Here is a 10,564-nt window from a genome sequence, read left to right on the forward strand (position 1 = left end):
TGGAACCTTGACTGACAAGGCCCAGTCCCACCCTGCCAGGTACTTTTACCCCTAGAAATGAGAATACACTAGCGCCTCATTCTCTATCTCTGAGGAAGACCAGCTGACCAAGCCCAACTCACTGCCATCGACTGATCTGGGCGCGTGGGTTCCTGAGATGACAACTCCTTACGGGAGTAGAGCGCCTCAGCTTTCTCCCAAGGAGTAGTTGGTGGTTTCAGACTGCTGACCCTGCAGTTAGCAGCCCAACGAGGAATCCACGGTGCCACCAAGGTCCCTTAGGCAGGTGACAGAGTTAGAAATGGTTAGTGCTAAGTCCCGAAGAAGTTCACACAGACCCACCCGGAGGATGAGGCCCACCCAAGTCAAGACTCGTTCTCCGGAGACCAAGGCTCCGGCTCTTCATCATAGTAGCATCGAGTGCTCCAACAGGGCTGCCTGGAGGAAACCCATAGCCCAACTAATTCCAGAAGGGCTGGGGGGGATCTGTACATGGTGTGAGGATCTTGGGTGGGACCGTAGGTTAGGCGTTGGGCAGCTAACCCAAAGACCAGTGGTGTAAAGCCTTCCAGCCACTTCAGGAGAGAGAGGAGGCAGGCTGCTTCTGTAAAGACGTTTGTATAGCCTCAGAAACCCCAAGGAGCAGTTCTACTCTGCTGTAGCATGGCTGTGGTTCAGTTTCTACTCGAAAGCAGTGGGTTGGGTTTCCTTTAGTGGGCATGCCATGTAACAGAAGACCAAATGGCCAGGGGCATCACTCCGACCAGGCCTAGAGTTTGTTTCCCAGAATTCCAGTTCTGTCCATGGCTGGCCCCACTAGAGACATCCAGAGGAATCTGAGCAAGCTTGTATGTTTGGAGTCACAACCTGAGACAAACTCACCGAGATGTTGAAAACTGATGAACTGAGAAGGTGTGCATCTGCCTTCTCGAAAGAGCTTCTGACCCCTCTGCTAGCTTCCAGCGTTTCTCCCTGTTGTCGAGTGAGCTGAATGGCATCTTAGGAATAAGGCATGGAACCCCCTAACCAGAAACGCCCTTCAACATCTAGAGACTTGGCCCAACACGGGAGATCTGGCTGCTGTGGATGAGCCCCCTGGCCAGTTGAGTCCAGTGGAAAGCAGTCCTTGCTGACAGTGATGTCACTGCGACCCCTACAAAGCAGATCTTTCAACAGCCTTGTGACTGCCTCGCCCAAGGGCCCCCACCACCGTTCATGCTCAGACAATGCTTGGGAATGATCCACGGAATCAAGCCACTGGCCGTTTTTTACAAGGGCTTTACCCTATTAGACCCTAGCTCAGCTCCACTGCTGTTGCTCCATCTCAAGCACTGTTTGAAATGATGAAGGCCAGCTGCCAGCATGCTCAGGTGTGTTTATCCTCCGGGAAGGGCTGACAGCCCTGGTTGGGGCTAGGGGCCAATGAGATCGCGTGCCATCCTTGAAGGTCTCCAGTTATTCCACGCTACTCCAGGTTTGGTCCCTTGTGATGGAGAATATAGTTTGGGGGACATTCCAGGAATTTGGTTCCAATTGTTTAGGGCCCTTTTTTTTTTTTCTCCTTTGGCTGCTAGACCCTCGGCCTCTGTCTTCCTGATCCAGGAAGCCTCCCTATCACTCCTCTCTGTTTCAGAATCTTGGCACTGCTTCTCTTGCTCCATCCTATGATCTCCATGCCGGTCTCCAGCACCTCTGGTCTCAAACTCTGCATCTTCAGACGTTGTTCTGGGATGTGTTCATCTAGTAGTCCTAGCTTTATCTTTTTCTCCTTTTTTTAAAAAAAAGTTATTAACTGGGAGTTAATAAATATATCATTCCATAGTTCACTCAAGTCAAGAAAATTGTACAATAGCTATCACATCCTTTTTGTTTTGGGTTTGTTTTTTTTTTAGCCATCACATCTTTAAGGCTCTTGTCATCAGAACTTTGGGATGTTAAAGCTCCATCATGGCTCTAAAGAGTGGGTTCTAATGGACCTAACTCCAATCACAACTTGGCAATTTACAAGCGGCAAACTTTGTGCATTGAAATCTGAGAGACTTCCGGAGCTGCCTTGCCCTTGGGCTTCCCTGTTCCCAGTCCCAACTGTCAAGGATTAGGTTTTAAGGACAAGCTATAAGCAATCCTTGCGGGCGCCTTTCTTCACGACCATCGCTTCTCAGTTCCCTCCATCTGGCTTGAGAAGACCCACCAGCAGTTAAGCTGGAAGATCCACACTAGACCTTGGCAAGCCCCCAGTTAAGGTGGCATAGGAGGATAATCACCCCTGTTCAACTCTTCCCAGTTAAGAGCTGGAACCTGGTGGAGCCGGGGGACCTCTGCCTCCAAGCAAGGTCACAGTTGAAGAATCCAGGTGGAACTCTAAAGGATAAGGATTGCAATGGGGCCAGGGCCGAACACGCAGCCAATAAGGAGGCCCCGTGCCATTCGCTGTTGTGTCCTCTGAGCACCCAAGTCCAGAGAAAGTCCTGGCTTGGCAGGTGTCAGAGTGACCTTTGCCCATTTTAAGTTACCTCATCATTTTCCACTTGGCCTTCCCTCCCCCGTGAAAGGCCAACTCCTCAAAAGGGCCATTGCTGGCCACTGTAGTTTGTCCTGGACTGGAGATAAGGAGGCTGTGTCTGTGGGACTTGGTTGCCCTGAGAAGCCCCATTACTGCCATGGCCCCACTTGCTGCAGGCGCCACGATGCCAATGACTTCCCTGGGCAGGCTGCGGTCTCCACCCCAGGGGAGTCTGCAGGGAGAGAGGGCTGAAGTCCACATGCAGACCTCCCATCCTGGTGCAAGTAGTTGAAGGGACTGCCATGCCCTGCCTGTGGGTGCCAAACGGTCCTCCTCAGAATCAGTTCTGAGCAAACGAGATCCCACATGCAGTAGCCCGGCCAGGTCACAGAACCAAGAGCCAATTTTACCGCTTATTCGAGGTTTTCTGAATCCATCTGTGCCTGAATCTGTCTCACAGCGTAACCAAGACCCTCAGCACCGAGTCATTTCTGGCTCTTTAAATAAAATATACTTCTGGACTAGCAGAGCCTCCCATCCCACCCCAGCACCCTGTGCCCTCGCCCACGATCCGTATGTTACCTGTGTTTGCATGTGCACTCAGGCAGGCCCAGGCAACATGGGACAATTTAAATTGCAATTGGCTGAGATGAAACTAAAATTTTGACTCAGTCCACCGCCATATGTGGCCATGCCTGTCTTGGGCAGCACAGATAGGGCGCACGTGCATATGAGCACACACAAACACACATACCCCACCAATGGATGCCCCACAGCAGCAAGGAATGCCTGGCACGGCAGCCTCAAGGGCCTTTTCTGGACTGGCATCTGCTGGACTGGCCCAAGAGTCAACTCTTGGAGTGACATGGAAGTCTACTGGCCTGGGATTCAGCAGGACCACCAAGAAGCTCTATCCGCCCCACACCCCCACCCAGTCCTAGGAGTCCCAGCCTAATCACAGCCATGGTGACCTGGTCCAGTGACAACATTCACGGAGCGACCCCATCTGAGCCCGTTTCCACCAAAGGTCAAATTCAGCTCTAAACCACACCCCCCACCACCACCGCCAAAGACAAGGCCACACCCACTGTAGATAATTAAAGCTTTTTATAAAAGGAGAAATATACATATGTACACACAGGTCCGTGTAGTCACACATGACTTAGTGGTTAGGTGGTGTTCCCAAATTCTCAGTCACACCAAGGTGCTCACACTACCCTCCCTGGGCCTGCCGAGGGGCGGGCGCAGGGCAAGGCACTGTATAAATAAACGCGACGGCCAAGAGCTGGGGAACCTTAGTGTACGCCTGGCATCAGAACGGTGGAAGGGCCCACAAGAAAAGTGCTGAGTTCCACTCCCTCAGCCCGGGTGCAGAGCGAGCAGGGCAGTTTCTGGGAGGCGGAGGGAGCACTCGCTTCCTGAAGGACTCCCGGTTTTTCCTTCACGTGTCACTGGCGTTGGGACAGTCCCCCACGGCTCAGCTGGGAAGGGAGGCAGGTCTTCGGGAACAAGAGCCACTTTAGTGCAATTGTCTCTTAGTGCAGAACCAGCCCTGGGGGTTGGCGGGATGCTTTTCTGAGGTCAGTGGTCTGTGCCCCTCAGGTCAGCTCCGGACCTCTCTTGGGTGGCCACTGGGCGCTGAGGGTGAAGCTCTTAGCTGACTTCCGTGTGAGGACATCCTCCACCTTGAACCACTGGCCTCAGGACCCTTTCTTCCTGGGAGGCAGGTCCAACTTCAGCCCCAAAAGCGAGCCCAAGCCCTGGCCTGCCAAGCCCTGAGCCGCCTGATGCCCCTAGGAGGGAGAGCCCAGCCTCGTTAGGCCGTGGGGTCACATTTTGCCATGTTAACGGGGCCCACAGGAGTTCTGCTTCTCTGTACCACAGCCACCAGGGTGCCCGCTGGTTATGGTGCACAGGGAATGGGCTGGATAGAGGGCACTCTGACCGGGGTCAGCACGCTGTCCAGCCAGGTGGCGTCCATGTTCTTCAGATCGGTGAAGACTCGGTGCAGGCTCATCCCAACCTCTGCTAGAAGAGATGAGGAAGGGTGTGTGAGGCTGGGGGCTGAGGGCCAGGCCTGGCATTCTTCCCACCCCTCTGACCCCCTTCCAGCCTACCCAAGGCCACAGACAGCAACCATCTGCTCTTCTTTAAGCTTAGCCTCAAGTCATGGAAGAGACAGCTAGTTCTCAAGCCGCCCATCCCCAAACCAGTGTCAGTGGGAAAGGTGCTGGACCTCTGCTGGCCCTCCCCATCTCAGCGTTCCCCACCCCTGCATTATTCTCCCCTCTCCAAGAAGTCGTAGGGACACGCAAGGGCTTCTTACCTCCAGCACTGTCGACAACAGACTCCTCTTTGCAGCTGAAGTCTCCATAGACAGAGAGGGGCTGGAGCCCCGGCTCATTGAGCAGGTACCCCTTTCCATCCACATTGGTTGGCTGCCAATCCGATTGCTCCAAGAGCTGGGACAGGGGACCAGGAAACCATTAACACACTCATGTCCCGCCACCGCTCTTCCTGCCCGACCCTGCCTCTCTTTGGGCACAGCTTCCCAGCTGAGATGACACCTGGGCCCTTTTCTCAGGCTCTCGCGAGGGCCCAGGCCTGGACAGTGGGGAGAGATAGGCAGGCCCCCTGGACAGTGTAAGGACACTCCAACAGCTCCCATCAATGGGCAGGAAAGCGAGACAAGAGGACTTGGAAGGCTAGGGAGAAAGAACCACTCCCCTGTCTCGCTCTTCTGTGCTGAGGGAGAGGAACCAGGGGACAACTCCTGCACTGACTTTTTTCCTACATTCACTGAGAAAACCAAAACCGAGGAGGGGAAAAAAACAAAAGAATGACTAATGATAACAATTAAAAAAAAAACAACCAGAGAACACTTTGCTTTAAAAAAAAAAAAAACAGCCAAAACAAGATGCTGTCATGATACAGATTTCAAAAGCCAATGATTAGAACCTGATGTGCATTTCTCAGACTAGCAGAGCTGGGGCGGCACAGCCAGCGCTGAAGCTGAGTCACAGGGGTGTTCGTGGCCCTGAGACTTCCTTCAGGACAGCCCACCACACACCAGGCCCCCTGCCTGCCCTCACTCTTCATGCGGTCCTTCCCACTGGTGGCCCCGAGCCATGTGGAGGCGGTTTTTGTGGGACTCTGTGTGCAGTTCAGTCACAGCAGAGGCGGCCTGCCCTCGGGTGGGCTCTCTCCTCCCCCAGAAACAACCGCTTTCCAAAGGAGAGGGAGGAAGGGGTTTACCTTCATGATGTCCTCAGGGAGCTTGCCCTCCTCATCCTCATCTGTGGCAGCTGTGGGTGAAAAAGAGCAGGGAAGGGACAACTGTCAGCCACGCCTCCCCAGCAGACCCCGCCCACTGGGTCCCACTGTCCTTACACTTAAGAGCACGCCTACACACACACACACACCAGCACATCTGCCCGCTAGAGAGATTCCAGAAGCGGACACTGGCCTCTTCAACAATGCAGCCACGCCACTTCTTACGCCTTCCTTCCTCATCCTCAGAATGGGCTGCTGAGGGGGCGGGAGAATCAGCAGCTCCCCAACACGGAGCCCAGGCTGCGCCTCCTGCCTTCTCCCCACCCCCCAGCCCACCAGAGCCTGCGGCCCGCTCTGCACTGGCTTCTGGTTACCCCGTGGCTTGCCTCATCAGCTTCGTCAGGGGAGTTCTGAGCACCCCCTTCCCTCAGGAAACCACTCAGGACCCACGTCTAGCATTTGGGACAGGCCCCAGGAGCACAAACCTTCAGAGGTGGAAGGCATGGGTGACACCTGTAAGTTGTACAGGTCACTGGTGCTGTCAGGCATGTGCCAGTCGGGGAGAGTGCTGCTGACGCCACACGGGGACAGTGCTGGGGGACAGCAGAGGCCATAGGTCAGGGCTGTGTGCCTCCACCCATCCCAGCCTGCAGCCCATTTGAACATGCCACCGCCCACCAGCTGGGTGCCTCTTCAATGACAGAACAGCCACCCCTCCACAAGCTCGCGGGTCCCTGCCACCAGCCCACCTCACCTGGAGTGAGTGTCTGTTCCACATCCAGGTCTTCCCCGAAGCACACGTGAGCTATGTAGCCGCTGTGGTCATCGGGCAGGGTGGAGCTGCTGAGCCCGTCAGAGAAGGTGTCAGGGCTGGAGTCCCCACATGACTGCAGAGGGAGGCAGCAGCTTAGAGCAGGCCCACTTCCTCTACGACCCACCCGAGCCCTTGGAGAGCCAGAGCCCAGCGGCGTGGGACCAGGCTCACCTTCCTCTTGGACTTGCTCTTGGTCTCTCGGCTAGACTTGGACTTTCTTTCTGTAGGCAGCAGCGGAGAGGCTGTCAGTCCCAGCTGTCCCTCTGTTTCCCCTGCCCTAACCCCCACACCCCGAGGACTGCCCACAGCCCCAGACCCTTGGATACCTTTCCTCTGGTTCTTGGTCAGCGGGGGGAGCATGCGGTACACCCGCACAGCCGAGCTGCCCTTGTTCCTGCTCTGGTCCTTCACCTCTTCAATGTCCGGCAGCGAGTTCATGGCGCAGCGGAAATTGGCTTTCCATGTCTTGGGGTCTGTCTCCTTTTCCCCTGCTTTGTATCGGCCTGGACAACATGGGAGCAGAAAAGGCAGTCAGGCCCATGGATACATGGGAAGAGGAAGGTAAGAGATGACCTGGGCAGGCTGGCAGGTATCCCTGGTGACATTCTTCAGGCCTTACTGAGACAGGACCCAGAATGGCACAGTGCTGGACCATACCCACTCCCCCTGCTTGGGCAGTCAGTAGCCAAAGGGTGTTTATCTAGGGACTGGGTTTATCTGATCTTTCCCAGCAGAAGAGCTGGAGAGAGCAACAAAGAACAGTTATTACTAAGTGGTTTGAGGTGGACCAAGAAGCCCATCCCTCAAGGAAGCTGCCAACCAAGACCAAGGACACTGGTCGATGCCAAGAAACAGCAAAGCCTGGGTCTCTGGCAGGGCCCTGGCTCCAGGCAGCGATGGCCCAGGTTGTACTGTAATTCAGTCCCAAACTTCCTGTAGCCACTGCTCATTGGATGCTGACCTCACAAGTCCCTGAAAACTGGGTGAAACCGACAGGTGCTCTCTCCCCAGAAAACACAAGCCTGCTCCCAACCACACAACCAGCCTTCTGTGTAGTCTCAGGGACCCCGATGACGAGCCTTGTTACAGAAATACTCCCCGGACTTCCTCCACAGTGGCTCCTGGGCCGGAGTCCAGCGCACACACCTGTGTGAATGGCCCAGCTCCTGAACAGACAGGCGTCCTTGTTGATGTCCCAGCCATGCTTGGCGGCATGCTTCCACGGGATCTGGAAGATCATCTCCTCCTGCACAGCACACACATGGCTCCATCAGCTCACAGCCACCACAAGCCAAGACCACAGCCTCTGAGCTTGAGTTCACCCAGCCCCCAGGTCTGGGGAAAAGCTGACTTCCTCTTTCCACCCCGACATCTGGCTTGAGCTGACCCGTCCTCAGATGGGCTTAAGCAGGGTACTCTGCCACTCTGGATCTCTCCGGTGGTAGGGGTGGCAGTAGCTCTGGAACCATCGGCTCAGCAAAGGTCTCCCTGGTTTGGAAGCTCTGGGTGCTTCTATCTGGCAAGTCAGCAGCCACATGAAAAGACACTGTGGGGCCTTCCACTTGCAAGCCTATCCTAAGATTAAAGGACACAATGCCAGGAACAATACTTAGCCCAGTGCTGGGCCTGGAGTGAATGTCCAGGGAGGACTAACTAGTAATATAAATACAACCATAATGATCAAGTATGCAGCGTCAGTGCTGTCCTGACTATATCAGCCAGACGCTTCTTAGGTTAGTGCAATCAAATTGGTGCAAGGTCGAGTCTTGGGTCCCCTGCTAACTAACCCCTCCATTTCACTGAATCCCATCTGTCCCATCTAGAGCCTTGTAGGATGCTGTGAGTGCATGTATACCTATGTGCATGCGTGTACACCTGTGTGTGTATGTGGGGGTGGGGGTATCTCCTCCCTCAGGGGAGACCAGCAAGCAAGCTCTAAGTGCCCTCGGGAGGTGGCCCTGTCCACACCCAGAAAGGGAGGAAGGCAGGAGGATGGCAAGTGGGCCCTGGGCTGGACCTTCTTTGCAGTCCCCACCCCCCACCCCGCAGGCGTGACCCCCTGGGAACCGCAGCTGCCTGACTCCTCACCACTTCCCTTTTAGAGCTGCATCTGAAGTTTTGGTCCCCAAAGAGCAAGGATTAAAAGGGTGCGTGGGGGAATAAAAAAAGTAACACTCACTTTATTAATCCAGGTCAGCCCTGGGATTTGGTTGGAATTAATCTGCATCTCTAGCCAGGGCCTCATGCGCATCCGAGTGATGGGCATGTTGGCTGCAAAGAGAAGACGAAGAACTCAGGTTTGGAGTCAGCACCTGGGCACTACCCACCGCCTTGTACCCAGGTCAAGGGCCTCCCTTCCCCTCCTACACTCTGACCCCTGCGGCTGGGTACTGTAATGATCCCTAGAATAAAACTGCCCTCCAAATTGGTTCCAAGAGGAGGTGGGTCCCAGAGCTTTGTGCAGAAAAGAGACAAATCACAAGGATATCTCAAATACCAGTACTTCCCCCACCACGTTCAAATCCTTTGAAAAAGGCGGGTTCCTTTTGCTCGAAAGCAAGACAATATTTCTATGACTCGAGTTGTTGCCAGCCTAGTTGGGGCACCTTCCCTAATGGGCAAGCAGTCACTCTGCGTCCTGGACATTTCCTCTTGGACAGAAGCCACTACGCCTCCCTGACAGTCACAGAGCCGGCTGGCTGCCCCAGACCGGGACGCTGAGTCTCCAGTCTGCCTTCCCCACCTCTCCCTTCAACTCTCCACCCCAGGCGGCCAAGTGGCCGAAGACGCACCGGTGGCACTTCCCCAGCAGTTCACGGCCGCTTCACACCAAGGGGCACCCAAACCCCGCCCCCACAGAGACCCCAAAGTCCGGGGCCTGAGCAAGAAGCCGGGAACGCGGAAAGCCGGCGCTGGGAGCACCGGGCGCCCACTCGAGTCCTCGGCGCGCCGTGTGGATGCGCATGACCGACATACACCGGCCCACCAGACGCCCGGGGCGGCTCGGTGCACACAAATCTGCGAAAGCAGCCGGGGGGGGGTGTGGGGGGGGGCCTGCAACCTCAGCCGGGTGGGCGGTCCAGGACTCGGCCCGCCCTCCCCGCGCAGCCGCCGCTCGCCGTCCCTCCAGCGCCCTCCCGAGTCCGCGCCGGGGCCCGGCAACGCCGCGCGCCCGCGGCTCGGCCGGCGCCGAGGTTCGGCTCCGACTTCCTGGTCCCCCGCGGGCCTTTGTTCGACGCCGTCGCCGCTCCCCGCGGCACGGCGGACTCACCGCGGTGGCGGGCACGATGCGGAGTCCGAGGGTCCCCGCGAGGCGGCGGCTGCGGCGCGGGGAGTGCGCGGCGGGTGGGCGGGGGAGAAGGCGGAGGCTGCCTGGGCCTCGGGGTCGCGGCGCGGGGCTGGCCTCGGCCGAACAGGGCTCGGGCTGCTGCACGGCGGAGCCCGCGGGGCGTACGTCCGACCTCGGCGAAGGAGTGGCGCGCTCTGTGGGGGCAGCGGCGCGGTGGAGAAATCTAAACACTTAGCGGGATTCCCCGGCCCCGCCCCCTAGGAGCCGCGCGGGCGCCGATTGGCCGGCGCCGCCTCATCATTTCGGGGAAATCAGGCTGTTGTACAGCTAGCGGTGAAGGGGAAGTACAGGGCGGCTGCCTCTCCCCACCCCCTCCGGTCGGGCACCGCCACCCCAGGGCCACCGAGCGCCCAGCCCGCCGGCTGCCACTCCACCCCCACCCCGCCTCGCCCGGAGGAAGCCTGTCCTCGACAGCCCAACGCCCCGGCCCACAGGCACTCCCCGCCTGCCTCAGTGTCCCAGCTCGGTACCCTAGCACCCAGACCTCGCCCACGCGGCCGGGGCTGAGGACGCCAAGCCTCCCAGCAGGTGAGGGGCTTGCCAAAGTCCCCGCAGCCTCCAGCGGGGCCGACCCCAGTCTAAAGCTGGGAAAATCAGCTTGGCGCTTCAAGTTGGAGTGGCAAGA

General features: G+C 57.0%; 1 protein-coding gene across 3 annotated transcripts; it reads right to left on the minus strand.

Moving 5' to 3' along the window:
• Positions 1-3,600: 3,600 nt before the first annotated feature.
• IRF1 (interferon regulatory factor 1) lies at positions 3,601-10,072 on the minus strand. 3 transcript variants are annotated; one of them, XM_075541527.1, is made up of 10 exons: positions 9,862-10,072; positions 8,770-8,861; positions 7,737-7,836; positions 6,917-7,093; positions 6,762-6,811; positions 6,531-6,663; positions 6,262-6,369; positions 5,759-5,808; positions 4,830-4,965; positions 3,601-4,528 (listed from the first exon to the last, which is right to left on the minus strand). In XM_075541527.1, the coding sequence occupies exons 2-10, from the start codon at positions 8,854-8,856 to the stop codon at positions 4,407-4,409; spliced, it is 963 nt and encodes a 320-aa protein (XP_075397642.1). In that variant the 5' UTR covers positions 8,857-8,861; positions 9,862-10,072; the 3' UTR covers positions 3,601-4,406. The 3 variants fall into 3 exon arrangements, with proteins under 3 accessions (XP_075397642.1, XP_075397640.1, XP_075397641.1); XM_075541525.1 differs by having other exon boundaries at positions 3,601-4,531; XM_075541526.1 differs by lacking the exon at positions 9,862-10,072 and adding an exon at positions 9,383-9,559 and having other exon boundaries at positions 3,601-4,531.
• Positions 10,073-10,564: the final 492 nt, after the last annotated feature.

The sequence above is a fragment of the Tenrec ecaudatus genome, chromosome 2, assembly GCF_050624435.1.
Source record: "Tenrec ecaudatus isolate mTenEca1 chromosome 2, mTenEca1.hap1, whole genome shotgun sequence".
Taxonomy (NCBI): Eukaryota; Metazoa; Chordata; class Mammalia; order Afrosoricida; family Tenrecidae; genus Tenrec; species Tenrec ecaudatus.

What these genes read in the sequence shown, in the direction of transcription:
- IRF1 (XM_075541525.1), bottom strand. Translation starts at nt 8,856, where the DNA reads ATGCCCATCACTCGGATGCGCATGAGGCCCTGGCTAGAGATGCAGATT. An exon ending in CATGCCTTCCACCTCTGAAG is followed by an intron (nt 5,809 to 6,261) that starts GTTTGTGCTCCT and finishes TTTCACCCACAG; the next exon opens with CTGCCACAGATGAGGATGAG. An exon ending in TCCCTGAGGACATCATGAAG is followed by an intron (nt 4,966 to 5,758) that starts GTAAACCCCTTC and finishes CCCCTGTCCCAG; the next exon opens with CTCTTGGAGCAATCGGATTG.